The 21,031-nt window shown below is 43.2% G+C and overlaps 1 protein-coding gene across 4 annotated transcripts in view; it reads right to left on the minus strand.

Annotated features, from left to right (window-relative positions):
- Window positions 1-21,031, minus strand: part of nsun6 (NOP2/Sun RNA methyltransferase 6) — a 37,153-nt gene that overhangs the window by 13,730 nt on the left and 2,392 nt on the right. The window contains exons 1-7 of one of the 4 annotated variants that reach the window (XM_087987373.1): window positions 16,177-16,815; window positions 14,474-14,586; window positions 11,551-11,706; window positions 9,724-9,812; window positions 9,011-9,120; window positions 8,506-8,659; window positions 7,107-7,188 (exon numbers count right to left, since the gene is read on the minus strand). In XM_087987373.1, the coding sequence (XP_087843499.1) occupies window positions 7,107-7,188; window positions 8,506-8,659; window positions 9,011-9,120; window positions 9,724-9,812; window positions 11,551-11,706; window positions 14,474-14,586; window position 16,177 (705 nt within the window). In that variant the 5' untranslated portion in view covers window positions 16,178-16,815. Of the gene's footprint in view, window positions 1-7,106; window positions 7,189-8,505; window positions 8,660-9,010; window positions 9,121-9,723; window positions 9,813-11,550; window positions 11,707-14,473; window positions 14,587-16,176; window positions 16,816-21,031 lie in introns of those variants that run through there. The other 3 variants (XM_043690408.2, XM_087987372.1, XM_043690410.2) reach the window with 3 other exon arrangements.

The following is a 21,031-nucleotide window of genomic DNA, read 5'->3' on the forward strand; positions in this document are numbered from 1 at the left end:
TTAAGTGCAAAAGTAAAATATTGCAAATGCTGGAAACCTGAACAAAAAAAACCCAGAAAATGCTAGCAATATTCAGCAGGTATAGCAGCACATGTAGAAGGAAAAAAAGAGTCAACATTTCATATTGTAACTCTTCATCAGAACTGAAAAAGAAATTAAAATGTATTGAACATTAGCAGACCATTTCTTTTCCAGAGTTGGATTAGTGGCGCTGGAAGAACACAGCAGTTCAGGCAGCATCCGAGGAGCAGTAAAATTGACGTTTCGGGCAAAAGCCCTTCATCAGGCATTCCTCGAATGCTGCCTGAACTGCTGTGTTCTTCCAGCACCACTAATCCAGAATCTGGTTTCCAGCATCTGCAGTCATTACTTTTACCTTTTCCAGAGTTGCCCATTTTGAAGAAATTCTGCCCTTCTGCCCAACAATGATCTTGTCTCCTTTATCTTGTTCATCTGTGTTTTGCTTTCACAATTTCTTCTCGTATTTGATTAGGCAGCTAATAAAGCTGTTACACAACCATATCGGTTTTCTCAGCAACTGTCTCTAAAACCAATTATTTTGATGTGGATTTAACTGAAATTCCAACCTTTGTGATTCAGATTCACCCATAATTCCACTTTATCACAGACCTTCCCTTGTACTCTATGCTACTTTCTCCCCACCCCCACCCTCCTCTAGTTTATCTCTCCACACTCCAGGCTCACTGCCTTTATTCCTGATGAAGGGCTTTTGCCCGAAACATCGATTTCGAAGCTCCTTAGATGCTGCCTGAACTGCTGTGCTCTTCTAGCACCACTAATCCAGAACCAACTTCAAACTGGGTCCATAAGTCAAATTTCATCTAATTCTGGTCACTGAGCTGAATCACTGGGCTACACATATCTGTTGCTCCCGATACGGTCTCCTTTACATTGGGGAGACTGGGCGCCTCCTAGCAGAGCGCTTTAGGGAACATCTCCAAGACACCCGCACCAATCAACCAAACCACCCGGTGGCCCAACATTTCAATTCCCCCCTCACTCTGCCGAGAATATGGAGGTGCTGGGCCTCCTCCACCGCCGCTCCCTCACTACCAGACGCATGGAAGAAGAACGCCTCATCTTCCGCCTTGGAACACTTCAACCCCAGGGCATCAATGTGGACTTCAACAGCTTCCTCATTTCCCCTTCCCCCACCTCATCCTAGTTTCTAACCTCCAGCTCAACACTGTCCCCTTGTCTTGTCCGGACTTGTCCGACCTGCCCAGCTCCTTTTCCACCTATCCACTCCACCCTCTCCTCCCTGACCCATCATCTTCTCCCCCACTGACCTATTGTACTCTATGATCCTATCCCCACCCCCACCCTCCTCTAGCTTATCTCTCCACGCTTCAGGCTCTCTGCCTTTATTCCTGATGAAGGGCTTTTGCCCGAAACGTCGATTTTGCCTGTCCTCGGATGCTGCCTGAATTGCTGTGCTCTTCCAGCACCACTGATCCAGAATCTGATTTCCAGCATCTGCAGTCATTGTTTTTACCTCGTTGATTTTAACACTACTGCGAATCCTCTTGCAAGGATGCCTGCCTTGAAGGTTTTCCTCCTCTCTCTACAAGAATCTCAGGGAGTCTCTCTCCCACTGCAACTCCCAGGTCATTTCCTCTGCCCTGAAGCTCTTCAACCATGTCCTGAAACAAACCCGCTACTACAGCCACATTTGCTTCCTCAGTGCCTGCCTCCGTAACCAACTCATCCCACACGGACTCCAGACCACCTTTAAACCAGCAGAGTTCGGACCCGAACAGGACAAACAGTACAGACTACAGATTCAAAAACACCAGCAATAGTTCTCCTTCAAGATCCTCCGCTCCACACTCGCAGCAATGCGCCGCCACCTAACCTCTCTGCCACCTAACAGTCATCCCTGCCTCAGCTGAGGGCCACACTCTTTCAGAATTGCAAAGGACCCACTCTGTACGACATCCTCAGGAGAATCCATACTCTCAACAAACAGTATTTCAATTCCATCTCAAACATCAAAAACTGTAAGTACAACAAACTTTTATCTACCCACCTCCATAACCAGCGCTCCTCAAACATTCCAGAAGATTCCCCTGGCCTCGGAAACACCATTAGCCATGCGGCTGATGCAGCTACCACCCCCACGCTGATTGATGATGTCACTTCTGCCCTCATCATGGGCACTCCCACAGCCACTTCCGCCCCTCACATCATCGCTGATGCCACACGGTCAGTGACTTCCACCACCCCTACTGCCGTGTCTGCCACCACTTCCGCCCCCACCAGCGCCACTCACCTGCATTTTGCTGACACGCCCCCCCACGGACCCCACTGTCACTATCCCCACACCCCAGAACCCCGAGGGGAACACTACCCCTGCTCATGACTCTACCCCCATTCCCCCCACCATCACACTCCAGGTACTGGCTCCGACCCCACTCCCAGCTCTACACCCACACCAGCTCCCAGCCCTGCCGAGTTTTCACCATCCCTCCAGACCTCCCCTTCACTGAGGACGAACGATCAGTCCTCAGCAAAGGATTCACCTTCGTCCCCCTCCGTCCACGCATCAATGAATTTAATACACGCCGTGACATCGAACAATTCTTCCGTCGCCTCCGCCTCCGAGCTTACTTTCACAATCAGGATTCCCGCCCACCTTCCGAGGACCCCTTCGCCCACCTCCAACACACTGCATCCACCTGGACGCCCCGCGTTGACCTAATACCTGCCCTTGACCAACTGCTGCCAGGACATTAACCGCCTCAACCTGTCGACCCCCCTCCCCCACTCCAACCTCTCACCCTCACAACGCGCAGCCCTCCAATCCCTCTGCTCCAATCCCAACCTCACCATCAAGCCAGCGGATAAAGGGGGCGCAGTGGTAGTCTGGCGCACTGACCTCTACATCGCTGAAGCCAAACGCCAACTCCAGGACACCTCTTCCTACCGCCCCCTTGACCATGACCCCACCCCCCATCACCAAACCATCATCTCCCAGACCATACAGAACCTCATCACCTCAGGAGATTTCCCACCCACAGCTTCCAACCTCATAGTCCGGGAACCCCGCACTGCCCGGTTCTACCTCCTTCCCAAGATCCACAAGCCTGACCACCCTGGCCAACCCATTGTCTCAGCATGCTCCTGCCCCACTGAACTCATCTCTACCTACCTCGACACTGTCCTATCCCCCCTAGTCCAGGAACTCCCCACATACGTTCGAGACACCGCCCACGCCCTCCACCTCCTCCAAGATTTCCGTTTCCCCGGCCCCCAACGCCTCATCTTCACCATGGATATCCAATCCCTCTACACCTCCATCCGCCATGACCAGGGCCTCCAAGCCCTCCGTTTTTTTCCTCTCCAGATGTTCCCAACAGTACCCTTCCATTGACACTCTCATTCGTTTGGCCGAACTGGTCCTCACCCTTAACAATTTCTCCTTTGAATCCTCCCACTTCCTCCAGACCAAAGGGGTAGCCATGGGCACACGTATGGGCCCCAGCTATGCCTGTCTCTTTGTTGGCTACGTAGAGCAGTTGATCTTCCGTAATTACACCGGCACCACTCCCCACCTCTTCCTCCGCTACATTGATGACTGCATTGGCGCCACCTCGTGCTCTCGCGAGGAGGTGGAGCAATTCATCAACTTCACCAACACATTCCACCCTGACCTTAAATTTACCTGGACCATCTCTGACACCTCCCTCCCCTTCCTGGACCTCTCCATCTCCATCAGTGACGACCGACTTGACACTGACATTTTCTACAAATCCACCGACTCCCACAGCTACCTGGATTACACCTCTTCCCACCCTATCTCTTGCAAAAATGCCATCCTGTATTCCCAATTCCTCCGCCTCCGCCGTATCCGGTCCCAGGAGGACCAGTTCCATCATAGAACACACCAGATGGCCTCCTTCTTTAGAGACCGCAATTTCCCTTCCCACGTGGTTAAAGATGCCCTCCAACGCATCTCGTCCACATCCCGCACCTCCGCCCTCAGACCCAACCCCTCCAACCGTAACAAGGTCAGAACGCCCCTGGTGCTCACCTTCCACCCTACCAACCTTTGCATAAACCAAATCATCCGCCGACATTTCCGCCACCTCCAAACAGATCCCACCACCAGGGATATATTTCCCTCCCTACCCCTCTCCGCCTTCCGCAAAGACTGTTCCCTCCGTGACTACCTGGTCAGGTCCACGCCCCCCTACGACCCACCCTCCCATCCTGGCACTTTCCCCTGCCACCGCAGGAACTGTAAAACCTGTGCCCACACCTCCTCCCTCACCTCCATCCAAGGCCCTAAAGGAGCCTTCCACATCCATCAAAGTTTTACCTGCAAATCCACTAATATCATTTATTGTATCCGTTGCTCCCGATGCGGTCTCCTCTACATCGGGGAGACTGGGCGCCTCCTAGCAGAGTGCTTTAGGAACATCTCCGCACCAATCAACCAAACCGCCCCGTGGCTCAACATTTCAACTCCCCCTCCCACTCTGCCGAGGATATGGAGTGCTGGGCCTCCTCCACCGCCGCTCCCTCACTACCAGATGCATGGAAGAAGAACGCCTCATCTTCCGCCTCGGAACACTTCAACCCCAGGGCATCAATGTGGACTTCAACAGCTTCCCCATTTCCCCTTCCCCCACCTCATCCTAGTTTCTAACCTCCAGCTCAACACTGTCCCCTTGTCTTGTCCGGACTTGTCCGACCTGCCCAGCTCCTTTTCCACCTATCCACTCCACCCTCTCCTCCCTGACCTATCACCTTCATCTCCTCCCCCACTGACCTATTGTACTCTCTATGCTACCCTATCCCCACCCCCACCCTCCTCTAGCTTATCTCTCCACGCTTCAGGCTCTCTGCTTTTATTCCTGATGAAGGGCTTTTGCCCGAAACGTCGATTTTGCCTGTCCTCGGATGCTGCCTGAATTGCTGTGCTCTTCCAGCACCAATGATCCAGAATCTGGTTTCCAGCATCTGCAGTCATTGTTTTTACCTACACGATACACTCCCCAGTCAGTGAATCTCAATGCAGGATGAGTAGGAAAGCAGAGTGCAAAATCCAGCAGGTAACCAGCCTGCCACCCACACACTCCTGCTCCCACTGCAACTTTACCAACCGCATTGAATGCACTGGCTGGCCCTTAATCACACCACAATTGCGATTTAACTGGCAGAAAGAAAGTCCATGCCAAGAACCCAGCCCCGCAGGTTCCCAAGTGGGTTGGTAATGATGGACCCCTCCTTAATGCATTCAACACATGACTCCTTTCCTTGAGACCTAAGACTTAGCTGCCACCCCTTTGCCCCTACAGTTCCCCATTCCCATGGCCTCATAACTCACAGAAACCCACTCATTTACCACGCCCTGCTATCCACAAAGCTTATGAAGTCCTGATCCAGCATTGATCACCTTCTCCAACCCGAGTTTAGTACTGGCAGTGACCATGGCTCCCACTGACTGTAACCAGGTCAGCCAGGTGGACCTCACAGAATATGAATTACCTGATTGGGTTGTTAATCTGGTCCAATCAGGGAGTCCTGGCTGACAGAGTGGAGCAGGAGTGTCCCCAAGGTCCCGTACTTTCCCCAGAAACCTGTGCCCCACAACCTGACCTGCCTCTGGAATTTTAGTTTTGTCGCTTTTAAGGAGGTATCACAGCAGGCCCTGTACAGACTGCTCCTGCACACCGTCCACATCTTCTCCCTTTTCCACCACCCGGAGACATCTTGGTGTGCCAATTAGCTACCAGTCAGGAGGATCTCTAGTGGAGGGCTCTCTACGGGGGAATCCTCTCCCTTTCTCTCGGATCTGGGGTGGTGGGTGCTGCATGCAGCGGTCCCCTGCAGCTGCAGATTGCGGTGGCTCATGGACTCCCAGCCCAACTGCTTGTTTGTGGTGCTGTGGAGTCTGTGGACAATGTATATATTGGGTGTGGGCGCTTGCACTCTCTTTTTGATTTTCTTAAAAACCTTCTTGTCTGTTTCTGGTTGCTCCTGATCTTCGGGCACCCAGTACGGAGGGGGAGGGCAGGTCTGCTGACCTCCTAATGAGCCTGCTCCTGGGCCTGGCCAAACTGGCCATAAACAGGTCCAGGCAGCGGGCTGTGGAGGGGGTCATTAGAGCCGATTGCCTGCCCCTCTTCAGCGGTTATGTTAGAGCCCGGGTGTCTCTGGAGAAGGAGCACGCGGTCTCCACCAACACCCTTGAGCTGTTCAGGGAGAGGTGGGCACTGCAGGGAGTGAAGTGTATTATTTCTCCATCCAACTCTATTTATATTAATCCCTGCCCTTCCCCCTCACTGTTTGATCACGCAGCATTGCCCTCTAACAAGGGCATTGTTTGTCACTGGCCACTTGGGTGTTTCCTTTCTTCCTGGTGGTGGAAATTGAATAAAAATTTGTCTACTTTGTGTCTTTCACTGGGTCTCACACCTGCACACACACGACATGGGTGCTGAGGAAAAATAAGCACTACCGCAGTTAGGCAGTAGTGTGGGGGAAAATTAAAACAAAAAAACAGGAGTGGCAGAGGTTCTGAGAAAAAAAAAGGATAGGAGAGTCAGACATTTCAAAAGAAAAAACAGGAAAAAAGAACAGAACAGGAGTGTCAGAGATTCTGACAGGAAGCTGGAGCAGTGTCAAGGACTTGGTGATGGGATACAGGCCTCTGTGGAGTTATTTCAGCTCCCAGCCTTAGATTGGCTGGCATCTAAGGCTGTCTGAGGTACAGATGTTTGTCCTCCCAAGTCAAGGTTGCAGGATAGATATCCTTTCCTGAGTGGGCTTGCCTTCAGCCCTTTTGGCAGGGAGCCAGTCTGGCAGGCACCATAGCGTGCTGCAAAATTCAGCCCCTTAACTCAGTTTCTGTCTCCACAGACGCTTCCAGACCTGCTGCTGAGTATTTGCAGCATTCTCCACTTTTGTTTCTGTACAAGAAATACTTCGGGAATGCCATGCAGAAAGTACAGAGCTCTCAGCAAATCCAGCAAAAGCAGATTATAACACTGGAATGAAATAAATAATGAATGATTTGCAATGACACATGAACCAATTTTGCACATATAATTTCAAGCAATAATAAAATTTTTCCTTACCTGCAAAAATAGCAAACTAGGCAAGACGTTGTCGAATGATGGGCTGATGTAAACTGGTTCTGTCATTCTGATTCCCACACCCCTGGGAATGAGCATATGGCAAGTGCAGTACTTTAAAAATATTGGACACATCAGCCACAATTCAAATCTTTAAGCATTTTAATAGGTTTTTTATGAATGCATTAATATTGGTATAAAGGATACCAGCTTCATGTTATATAGGTCTTTGTTATCCATTCGCTCTACTTTGTGACAAACTTAGAGCTATGTCAGAAAAAAATTAATTTGTAAAAAAATCTGCTTTTGAACTAAATCAAATGGATCTGTTATTACTGTTAAAAATCCTGGAATACATGTTAGCTAATGGAACACTGATTTCATCTCAAAAAGACCAGAATACAAAGGGGTGCATGTTATGTGGCAGTTCTACAAAGGTCTGATTAGAAACTATTTAGAGTACACAATGCAGTTGTAAACGCAGTTCAGGAAGAACATTTGTTTTAGGAGAAGTTACAGTGCAGATTCACCGGAATGATGTTGGGGCTAGAAGGATTCAACTGGAAGGATAGGTTGCAGAGAACGAGGCATATTTTCCCTTTGAAAATAAAAGCTGAAGGAATGATCTAAATGAAATGCTTAGATTGTTTAATGGAGTTTATAGGATAGATAGAGAGAAATCATTTCCATCAGTGAGAGAGTACAGAACAAAGGAGCACAGCCGAAAAGTTAAAGCTCAGCCACTTAGAAATATTGTCAGGAATTGCATCTTCAAATTTCAGTTAAAATCTACAGGTCTCCCTCCCAAAACTATTGTTGCAGGGTCAATTAAAAATTTCAAAAATTACTTTGATCGGCTTTAGTTAATGATTACGTAACCAAGATTGGTGGGAGGAGACAGAGGTACAGTTCAGTCAGGATAAAACTGAATAGTGGAATGAGATCAGTAGGATGAATGAATTGACCTATTATCTATGATCCTATTTTGCAATTTTTTTAAACCAACAGTTCCAGAGATGTTATGAGTTGTTGGAGTTGTTGGGACTTGAACAAGGGGTTTTTTAGTTCAGAAAAAGGGACACTACCACTGCTCCATAAGATAACCATGATATTCTATGGTTCACGTTCATTTCTAAAATACATCGTTAAAAGTTAAAACTCTTTAAACAATTTATGCACCATGTGTGTCCCAAATCTCAAATAATTGTTGGACATGTTACAAAGCTTTTACAAAAGTCAGGAATAAAATATTCAAGGAGTGGATCACATCTATAATTTATCAAGCACCGTGACAAGATTGATAAGATTAATAGAAATTTTGCTTATGACTCAATATATATGGTTATTTTGGAAATAATAAAGCAACTGTGCACAAAAGCACACAATACTTCAAAACATTTACCTTAAAGTGCAATTTGAGGAAAATATTTCACTACGACTTAATTCAGCAATTCCATTCCCTACAAATGTTTTTGATCCCACGAACTCTACTGCACCTCTTTTACACTTGCCACCAATATCGGAATATACAGAAACAGCATCCCCATCTCTCATTACTGAAACAAAGGAAGAGCATTTTCATTTTTCTGGATAAATAAATGAGAAGTAAAATGCAAAATCTAGGATTAACTTTGGACTTTATAGAAGGATTTTTACACTATTTGTTTGTAACTTTGGTTAGTCTTAATGGGTGAATGCAAAATGATATTTTAGACTTGTTTACATATAGTTCTAACTCACAATCTCTTTAGACTAAATGAGTAAAGATATCATGTGATATGGCAGTGAACAATATAATTTAGAAAGACTGTACACCAAACCTTTAAACTTATGACATGACTGTACACTCCAGAATGAAAATAATTTTCTTCAAAGTGGACCAGTAAGATGATATAAACATAGCTTACGTTTTGGAGCTGAGAGGATGCCAGGGATAAAAACATGTGCTCCACGAAGTACAGCATTCCCACACTGTGCCCCCACAATCACTTCTATGGAGTGCCTCTGCAGATTTATCCTGGAAACAGGAAATAACTGTTTTCAAACAAATTTCCTTGAATACATAATGTTGAATTAGATTCCTTTCAATCTATTTTGATGCACTCTACAATCTATTTCAAATGTATATTAAGAAAGTAAGGACAGTTTTATCTTTAAAAAAATTCAAATCATGACTTATTTTAGGGAAAAAAGGATAAGAGATGACAAGGCGCAGGTTAAATTGAGGGGTCATGGGTGGAGATGGGATGAAGAGAGGGGAAAGAGAAATAGAGAGAAAAAGGAGAGACAGAGAGGGCAGGAGAGATAGAGAATGGAGTGTGTGTGAGAGCGAGAGAGAGAGGAGAGAAAAAGGGAGGAGAGAAAAAGGGACAGAGTGGGAGAGAGAAAAACAGAGATAAGAGAGAGAGGGAGCGAAAGAGGGAGTGTAAGAGGAGAATGGAAAAGAAGTAAGTGCAGGAGGTTGGGCAGAGGAAAGGAGATTGAGCAGGGTGGGGAGAAGTGGTAAGGCAGAGGGAGAACATTGGGGTATCTGGGAAGGAGAAATGCAGAAAGTGAATGAACAACATTAATGAGCGTTCTAGAGTGAATTTCTTTCTTCAATCTTAGTCTATATCCATACCTAGGACCAATAACTGGTATTAGAAGAACATCTGGAAGCTCTGGATGTTCCAGTACTGGAATATCACTCATAGGCCATCCTTTACATTGCTATAAATTAAGTAATATAGTTAAGTCAATCTTCAAAGTCACCAAAATATTTTTAATTTTAACAATATATATAATTTTGCGAAATTCTCTTAAAACCTTGAGTGAATTAAACATAAATAACTCTCATACACTAATTTAGTTTCTTCTTCAAAAGCATGCAGCATGCTTTTAAATGAACGATTCCTTGCTTCTAAAAATATATTCCTTGCTTTAGGCTTCTTCTGCTCTAAGCTCAGTACTGAATAACATCTCATGTATTACTTATAACTATATTCTATGAAATATACAGAGATGAGACAAGAACATAGCTAATGGCAGAGCAAGCTTGTAGGGCAAAATAATCTACTTCTACATCTAATTGATAAGAACATAGGAACAGGAGAAGGCCATTCAACCCCGTAAGTCTGTTTCACCTTTCAATGTGATCATGGCTGATCTGTGGCTTAACTCCATATATATGCCTTGGCCAATATCCCTTAATACCTCTGCTTAGAATTGCTTTTAACATCTCTCCAAATAGTCTGGCCTTAATTCTCAGACTATGCCTCCTAGTTCCAGAATCCACAATCAATCAATCTAAATAGTTTATCTTTATCTACCTGGTCTTTTACAATTAATATATTGAAGACTTTGATCAGATCATCTCTTAAACCTTCTAAATTCTAGAGAAAACAGGACTAATTTATATAATCTCTCCTCATAACTTAACCTCTTAAGTCCAGGTATCATTCTCTAAACCTACAAGTCCAATCATGCATGTTTACAATGCAGGAGAGTTTCATTTGGACCAGACAAGTAAAGCAGGCATTATACTGAACTCTCAATTCATCTCTTTGGAAGAATACAGTCAAATAAAGCATCAATTATAAAGAGACAATGAATATCTAGTTTTTCAAAACCTCCGTGACTAGTGTTTTGTGATGGCATGATTTGCTTTAAGGAAAATTTCGACTTCAGTTTACTGATATTCTTAGCATTTTTGAATTGAACAGTTTTATCATTCACTTCAGAAAGTTTGCAACCCATGCACTTTTGCTTTGTACTCCCCAGAAAGCCAGTAAGTAAGACCAAAGTGTTCAAAAGTTTGATTGTTTGCCAAAAAAGGTGCTTTCTGCCTTTCGAATCCATTTTATTTGCTCTTAAATGTGCATCTGATTGTAAACAAATGTGGTGATTTTAACTAGCAATTTCCAATATTACAAATTTTTTGCCACAGAGTATCAATGACAAATATTTTTTTTTAAAAATCAGCAAACAATCAACATATTAATTATCAGTCATTCCCAATTTCCTGAAGGACAGACAGGTAATTTCTCTGTCTGAAATTGTATCTCAACGCATTTCATTGGAGTTTGTGCAGGTGTGTGAAAATCTCTTGGGAAATTAGACAGATATACATCTTCAATCAACTTGCAACATAACATGCCAATGGCACACAACTGTACACACAAAACATAAATTGTATAGGTACTTAAACTAAAATAAATAATTTTGTACTCCTAAACTTCATAACTCAACAATTTAATTAGAACAACGTGCTGGTAACTTTTGTAAACAAATTAATCATCGTGTTGTTCTGAACCTCATTTTGATGTAAATTTATTTTGATAGTTAACATATTACATTCAGACAAAATATTGTAGAGAAAAGAAAACGAGATAGCAAATCTGGTTAGCCTGGTGAAGTCACAGAATGATTTAACATCTTTAAAATATGAACAAACTGAAGCAGATCAAACCTTCTGGAGCTCTTCAGTCAACAGCTTTTTAACTTGATCAGTGGATGCTGCACAAGTATTGACCCTAATGCATGTGAAAGCTGGAGGATGCGATAAACGGCTCAGTAGAGATTCAAATTTAAAGTTGGACTGTTCAGATTGTATATTTGCCAGAATCTAAAAATACAACAATATTCTCAAAATAAAGAATTTAAAAAAACATGATTAAGTGGTACAGTAAAGTCAGTTTTTAGGTGCATTGAGTAAACAATTATAAGACTTAAAGACCCAGCAAATGCATTAGGAAGATGATTGTTGTTGAAGTGTAGGTACCAGTTGCATTTTGGGACCATATGGGAGTACTAATGCAGCTGATTCCATAGGAATTATCAGTAAGGTTAATTTTGGAAATCCCAGTTGAAATTAGCGACCTCACCTCAGAGAGTTCTACTTCACTTACCTTACAGTTAACTAGGAAAAATCGGAGTGATGAAGTCTTGTTCTAATTCCTAGCCAACTGTAAAACTGAAACTGATTCACCATTGATCTTCCACAAGCGCCAGATTCTCCCACTGTGACTTGTGAAAGCCACCCCTCACCCTGGTTCCAGATCCACACTAAATCATAAAATTCCTGCAGTGTGGATAGAGGCTATTTAACCCACTGACTATGCACAACCCTCCAAGGAGCATCCCATCCAAACCCACCTCCAACCATGTCACTGTATACCCACATTTACCACGGCTAATCCACTCAATCTGCACATCATGGACACCACGGGGTAATTTAGGATGAACAATCCACTTAATCTGCATGTGTTTCGATGGTGTGAAGAAACCGGAGCAACCAGTGGAAAGCCCCTCAGACACAGGGAGAACGTGCAAACTTCACACAATCACCTAAGGCTGGAATTGGACTCAGGCCTCTGGTGGTGTGAGCCAGCAGAGCTAACCACTGTGTTACCATACTGCCCAGAACTGAAACCATACCGAACTGCAACCATAAACCAGCAGACATTTGACTGTCCCACCACTGATTCCACAACCCTTGCACTCCACCCCCCTCACTTACTGTCTCTAAATAATTGCTGCAGTGTCCTTTAAACCAAGATAAACAACATCTGCTGGTGCAAAAGGGGGCATGGTTACAGTGCCAATTCACACCATTGCTTCTGCGGAGTCCTTGAATGGACTATACTGCAGATCTGCCATGGAACGTTGTCTAGAAAACGCCTCTAAAAGTAAGCAGGACCATTTGCAAGAATACTGACCCAAGGGCAAAACTGATATTTACCCTGCAATGAGAAGATAATGATGATTTATTGACCAATGGATTTTGACTGGTAGCGATGCTACTATACAGAATGTAGCCATTAATAATGATTGACAGTTAACTGCATACTTTATTTAAATTTCAAACCAGGGAGGTTGACTCTGATTGTTTACAGCATTGTCCTGAGAAATCAACCAGTGAATGGCTATTACCTATTTCATAGAGTTGAAACAGGTGCAGTGCCTATACATGTATATGTTCCTTCCATCTGCAGAGAACAGGGCCTTGTGTATCAATTTATGTCAATATAGTTGTTTCAGCACTATTCTTTGCACATTCAGGATTATCCAGCAAATTTTGTCCGAATTCAGAAGCACTTCAAGTTGAATATCTGCTGACTATTTTGTAGTTGGGTACAGCTAGTACTTTGCTTGTTGCAATCAGCAGAAAAGGACTTGCTGTTTGATGCAATTCATCAGACATTGGAAAGGAATTGAGACATTATGTTGAGGTTGTACAGGACATTGGTGACACCTCTTCTGGAATACTGTGTCCAGTTCTGGTCACCCACTTATAGAAAGGATATTATCAAACTTGAGAGGGTTCAGAATTGATTTATCAGGGTGTTGTCGAGTTTGGAAGATTTGAGTTATAAAGAAAGGGATGGATAATGCTGGGATAATCAGGTAATCCTTGCCCTCATGCAGGAAGACCAAGACAACATTCAGGCTTGGATTAATTAGTGACAAGTAACATTCACCCCATACAAGTGCCATGCAATGACCACCTCCATGGAAGACATTTTATCTATCCTCCCTTGGTGTTCATTGACATTATTTTCACTGGAGGCGTAGGAGGTTGAGAGATGACCTGATAGAAGTTTATAAAATAATCGAGGTATAGATAGAGTTGATGGTAGTCGTCTTTTCCCTAAGATGGGGAATTTAAAGACTAGGGGGCACATTTTTGGGTGAGAGGAAAGAGATTTAAAAAAAAGACAAGAGGGGCAAATGTTTTACACAGAAGGTAGCTCACATGTGGAATGAACTTCCTGAGGAAGTGGTGGATGCAGGTACAATGACAACATTTAAAGATATTTAGATGGATACATGAATAGGAATGGTTTGGAGGGATACGGTCCAGAAGGCAAATGGGACTTTGCTTTGGAATTATGTTTGGCTGGTTGGACAGAAGGGTCTGTTTCCATGCTGTATGACTCTATGCTTGATCTTCCCAATTGGTATTCTTGTGAATTATGCTGATCAGTGCCAAACAAAAAGCTTTGACAAAATGTGCCTTTTCACAGTTATACACAAACTGATGTTTTAATCAGTGAAGATCATATTCAATGATTGAAAACTAATTACAGTGCTGCAAAAATCCAACCATGTTTTACATTATTTTTGGTTTTGTATTATACATAAACGTACTACTTAAAGGAATTCAGGAATGAAATACTTAAATTATTTCACAAAAATTATTTTGAATATTCGGGTTCTAATTTGTTCATTCCCTTTTACATTACAAAGAATTTTAGCAATCACTACAGTCTAAATACGTGCCTTAGTAACTTATGTCATTGAGTCAGAGCACTATCTGGTATTTCATAACTTTTAATAGTATCTTTTCAATTTACTTCTTCTGAATGCCACTTCTTTAAAAGGATCATTACCTCTTTATTCTTAAAGACACTTAGGAGATATGCCTCCACCTCTGGCTTCAGAGAAATTCTGGGGAACACTAGGACCATTTTGCTGTATTCAGTGGCTTCGAACCCAGGTTTCACTGAAATAAAATAACAAATACAGGTCAAACTGTACAAAAATCTGTAGCATTTTTCCCCAAGAGTACAGGGTTAATTTCAATTCAAGATATTAGTAAACTGCAACTAAACAGTAGTGTGTTCTAACTTACTGATACTGAAAAGATGTCACTGAAGGTTGGAGATGCTACAGTCAGATTTTTAAACAAATTAAATGCTTAGACAACTGAATTCCAGAAATAAGGTGCGTCACCACCCATAATATTAAAAAAAATTGACAAAGTGTGACAAAAAGGAGCCCAAGTGAAAAAGAAGTCAGTGGGAATCAAAGGGAAAACTCTGCACGAAAACTAGCATAGAGGAAGGTCGTTATGATTGTTGCAGGCTGGTTGTGGCTGTCAGAGGCTACTCATCAGCCTCAAGGGACTGTGGCAGGAGTTCGTCAGGACAGTGTTCCAGCCCAACCATCTTCAGTTGCTTCATCAATGATAAACTTTCCATCAGTAAGGTCAAGAGTGGGAATGTTAGCTGATGATGGCACAGTGTTCAGAACTATTTGCACTTCCTCAGATAATCAGGTAATCCTTGCCCTCATGCAGGAAGACCAAGACAACATTCAGGCTTGGATTAATTAGTGACAAGTAACATTCACCCCATACAAGTGCCATGCAATGACCACCTCCATGGAAGACATTTTATCTATCCTCCCTTGGTGTTCATTGACATTATACAATTCCCAAATATCAGAAGCTGGAGATTGCTATTGACTAGAAACTTAACTGGACAAGCCATAAAATACTGTGGTAATAAAAGCAGGTCAGATGCAGGAAATACTGTAGCAGATACTAGCCCCCTGACTCCCCAAACTCTACCAAGATCTATAAGCCACAAGTCAACAATGTAATGGAACACAATTCACTTATCTGGATGAGTGCAATTCAAACAACATTCAATAGGCTCAACATTATCCCACTCAACTGGCATTTTATCCACCACCTTAACCATTCGTTCCAACATACCATCTGCAAGATGTACTACAATAACTGACTAAGCCTTATTCAACAGGACTTTCCAAACGTGAAACCTCGATCATCTCTAATTAACAAGTGTATTCCCAAGCTTCCATTACTAAAATTGTCAAGCTCCAAGCAAAGTCAAATATTATTCTGACTTAGAATGACATATTGTTCCTCTACTATTGCTGAGTTAAAATCCTGAAACTCCTTTCCTTACCGCAATAAAAGTGTACCTAAACACAGGGAATACAAAGGTTTGATGCAATTAGGTGCCGAACTGCCGCAAAAGAGAGAGCATCCCTTCTTCCAGGAAAATTGTAAATCAGTTTTTCAAAAATGAATTCCTTTACCTAAAGTACTTATTTTTATTCCTTAGCATTTTCAAACATTCACAAGCACAGCAAAATAACAGGAAACCTGCACCAACCGGATAGAAAGGCAGTGGGTAACATGCAAGAAGGATTTACCAATATCCTAACAAAAATAAGAAAAGCATTACATTCAGGAAAAGCTAAGTAAACTGTGGCTGTGTTGTCAGAACAGAAAAATTCTGAAGTTGTGACCTGGTCAAATTCTTTAAGGTTATGAAGAGCTTACTTGAGAAAGGACGTACTGGCACTGGAGGGGGTTCACAGAAGGTTCACGAGGTTGATCCGGAGTTGAGAGGGTTGTGAATCTGTGGAATTTCCTGCCCAGTGAAGCAGCTGAGGTTACCTCATTGAATGGTTTGAAGGCAGATAGAATTTTGAACAGTAAAGGAATTAACAGTTCTGGTGGGTGGTGGATAAGTGGAGCTGAGTCCACAAAAAGATCAGCCATGATCTTGTTGAATAGCAGAGCTGGCTCGATGGGCCTGATGGCCTACTCCTGCTCATAGTTCTTATGTTCACGGTAACTCAGTGGTTATCACTGCTGCCTCACAGCACCAGGGTCCCAGGTTCGATTCCAGCCTCGGGTGACTGTCTGTGTGGAGTTTGCACATTGTCCCGGTGTCTGCGTGTGTTTCCTCCAGGTGCTCCGGTTTCCTCCCACAGTCCAAAGATGTGCAGGTTAGGTGAATTGGCCATGCTAAATTGCCCATAGTGTTAGGTGCATTAGTCAGAGGGAAATGGATCTGGGTCGGTTACTCTTCGGAGGTTCGGTGTGGATTTGTTGGGCCAAAGGGCCTGTTTCCACACTGTAGGAATCTAATCTAATCTTATAATTCAATGTACGAGCTACAGAAGATGCTTATACTCAGGGGAGAGTTTAGAATTAGGAACCATAAACATATGATGGTAGCTAATGCACCCAATATAAGAATGGAGGAGAAATATCTTTATCCACAGAGCAGTTGGGATTTTGCTCTGACATTTGTCATTTCAATAATCTGCTGAACTCATTCAGTGAAAAGTTCTGGATAGCATAGTGACTTAACACTCACTGATGGGTTGGAGAGAATCTCAAATTCCTCAGCACCAAAATAACACAGTGGAAGTTTTCATGGATCCCAGAAGAGCGCTTTAGACATGGGACCATGCTACTCTACTTTCCAAATTGTAATATTACAGAGTTTGAGAAATTGCTTTTTCATTGTTCTGAAGTTCTGTTATAGACAGGAAGCAATTTGCATGTTTGGATTTGACCTATTCAGATGTACTTCGTATTAAATGCAGAGTACAACAAGGCTCCATTCTTGCTCTATTTCTTCCTATCTCCATCAATGACATGGTAGGTCATCTCCTTTCTGTATTACATTCACTCATGAAATGAATGTATTGTACCCAATCTCTAGCATAGAGGAATATTTCTTTAAGTAAAGCAGGTGTCTAAAGTTTGTGTAAAGATTTATAGCTCGAGTGTTGATTGTTGTGGTTGTGGGGATGTTTGCCGAGCTGCAAAGTTGATTTGCAGACGTCATATTCCCTGTCTAGGTGACATCTTCAGTGCTTTGAAGCCTCCTGTGTGCTGCTGACATGCGTCTTCTGGAATTTATTTGGTTCCATTTCTGCTGCTTCTGGTTATTTGTTGTCGTGGCTGGTATATCCAAATACTCCATACAATCATCACAGGAATTCCTAGACAACATCAAGAACACAAACATAGACAAGAACGAAGCAATGGTCTCATGTGATGTAACGGCACTGTTCACTTCAATTGACAAAACTCTAGCCAAAGAGACAATAGCCAAGCTCCTGGACAGATAGAAAAGACAACACGATGGGGAACCTATCAATACGGACTGCATACTCAAACTACTAGACCTGTGCATGATGACACACTTCACATTCAACAACCAAATATATGATCAGATCAATGGAACACCTATGGGATCACCCATCTCTGGGCTCATAGCAGAAGCAGTGATGCAAAGACTGGAACAAGCAACCCTACCACAAGTCCAACCCAAACTCTGGATCAGCGATGTAGACGACACTTTTGTTATCATTAAGAGCACAGAAATTGAGAACACACACCAAATCATCAACACCATACTGACAGGGATCATATTTACGAGGGAGGAGGAAACTAACAATCAACCTCCATTCCTGGGTTGATGGTACAAAGAACACAGAATAGTGAATGCTCCATAAAAGTGTACAGGAAAGCCACACACACACACACACACACACCGACCAGGTCCTGAATTACTACGGCAACCACACAAATACACACAAGAGAAGCTGCATTAGGACACCGTTCAAAAGGGCTACAACACAGTGCAGCACTCCCGATCCACGAAGGGAAGAAGAAGAGCACCTCTACAGAGTCTTCGCGAAGACTGGATATCCCCATTACTTCATCCGCAGATACCCAACAGACAAACAACGTGACGAAGACATGCCACCTTATATAAAAAACATCTGTGAACTGACAGCCAGACTTCTCCAACCACTGGGATTCATGACAGTCCATAAACCAACAGCCATGCTCAGACAACAACTTACCAGGATAAAAGACCCGATACCCATCATGTGCAAGACTAACGTAATTTACAAGATTCTATGCAAAGACTGCATGAAACTCTATATAGGGCAAACCGGCAGACAACTAGCAATCTGCATCCATGAACACCAACTAGCCACTAAATGCCATGACCAGCTGTCCCTGGTAACCATGCATATAGATGACAGGGACCACAAATTCGACTGGGACAACAGAACGATCATAGGACAAGCTAAACAGAGGACAGCCAGAGAATTTCTGGAAGCATGGTCTCAACCACAGACTCTTACAACAAACCCATTGACCTAGACCAATATACAGCCCACTATAAAGGTACAACTGGAACTGGAAGCAGCAGAAATGGAACCAAATAAATTCCAAGAGACACAGTACAGCAGTACTTCACAGGAGGCTCCAAAAAATCTGCAAATCAACTTCCCAGCTCGGCAAACATACCCACAACCATGAAGAAGGTTCACCTGGCTATCATCATGTTTGCTTCCTGAACGTGTAAAGGGAAAGGGTCCATAACAAGTCATAGAGATGTACAACATGGAAACAGACCCTTCGGTCCAACTTGTCCACACCAACCAGATATTCCAACCCAATCTAGTCCCACCTGCCAGCACCTGACCCATATCCCTCCAAACCCTTGTACTAGCCTCCACCACTTTCTCTGGCAGCCCATTCCACACACACACCACCTTCTGTGTGAAAAAGTTGCCTTTTAGGTCTCTTTTATATCTTTCCCCTCTCACCCTAAACCTATGCCCTCTAGTTCTGGACTCCCCCGCCCCAGGGAAAAGACCCTATTAACGCTATTCATGCCCCTCATGATTTCATAAACCTCTATAAAGGACACCCCTCAGCCTGTGACGCTCCAGGGAAAACAGCCCTAGCCTAATCAACCTCTCCATATAGTTCAAATTCTCCAATCCTGGTAGCATCCTTGTAAATCTTTTCCGAACCCTTTCAAGTTTCACAACATTCTTCCGATAGGAAGGACACCAGAATTGCACGCAATATTCCAACAGTAGCCTAACCAATGTCCTGTGCAGCTATAGCATGACCTCCCAACTCCTGTACTCAATACTCTGACAGATAAAGGAAAGCATACAAAATATCTTCTTCACTATCCTATCTACCTGCGACTCCACTTTCAAGGAGCTATGAACCTGCACTCCAAGGTCTCTTTGTTCAGCAACACTCCCTAGGACCTTAACATTAAGTGTGTAAGTCCTGCTAAGATTTGCTTTCCCAAAATGCAGCACCTCGCATTTATCTGAATTAAATGCCATCTGCCACTCCTCAGCCCATTGGCTCATCTGATCAAGATCCCATTGTCATCCGAGTTAACCTTCTTCATTGTCCCCTACACCACCCATTTTGGTGTCATCTGCAAACTTACTAACTACACCTCTTATGCTCATTTTCAAATCATTTATATAAATTATGAAAAGTAGTGGGCCCATTGGTTGGAGTTATACCCAATGTAAGATTGTTGTGGTTGTTGAACGCCATCTCAACCCTAGATCATCTCATCATGGGTTTGTCAGGGTAGTGTCCTCAACTTAACCATCTTCAGCTGCTTCATTGATGACCTTCCCTCTCGTAAGGTCAGAAGTGAGATGTTCACTATGTGATGTAGTGTATGCTTTAATACCCACTGATGATTGTTCAATTTTCAGCACTATGGATGACTCTCTGGATACCGAAAAAGTTCACATGCAAATTGCAGACAATATCCAGGCATCTGGGATTTGAAATATTGGCATATTTATTACGTTAATAATAATTATAATATTTACTCTTGTATGGAGAAAGCAAGACCAGGGCAGGAAGTAGCCATAATATATCCAATCCACTTTTTAAAAGTCTTGGACCACAGCAATAACACTTGGGGTTGAATACTATCTTCTAAGAGCTGGATCTCACTGTGCCTCCATCCACATAGTATTTGGGCTGACACCATCTGTCATCGCACCGAATGCAATATGCTTGATAGATAGATTCCAAGTAGGGAGCACATCCACCATATTCAAATTGATAGTCAATAGACCATAACTATTATTTTTGTAATTCACGGATCATTGTGGTCAGTCACTGAACAAATTCATTAGAGGTTGCTCATGTACTTTTAACAAAAGAATATCAAACTGCACATAAAAAGAAACTATGCAAACTCTGTTTTAAATGGTCTTAGTACAAATATCAGAAGCAAAAGCCATGTATGTTCTCAAACCTCCAGTGAAGTGTTCACCCTGTTACTACTTTGAAGTTCTGAGTTCAGTGGTATAACTATACTTAATTTCTTTCTGGTAAACATCTGCATTCACTTGATGTGATTTCCTTGGATAATATCCTCCTTCTGAGGGCCTAAAACAAAATGCTAACATAGCTCACGTTTTCTTAACACACATTCTGTAAACTCATGCATTTAACAACCTTGTAAGAGGTCTTCCTCTCTGAACCTTAAAAATCTCTGTATGCCAAGCTTCACTCTTACTAACTTTAAGCCACTTAAGGC

The sequence above is a fragment of the Chiloscyllium plagiosum genome, unplaced genomic scaffold (genome assembly GCF_037043375.1).
Source record: "Chiloscyllium plagiosum isolate Xiang-an unplaced genomic scaffold, Cpla_swu_hap1 HiC_scaffold_5, whole genome shotgun sequence".
NCBI classification, from domain to species: Eukaryota; Metazoa; Chordata; class Chondrichthyes; order Orectolobiformes; family Hemiscylliidae; genus Chiloscyllium; species Chiloscyllium plagiosum.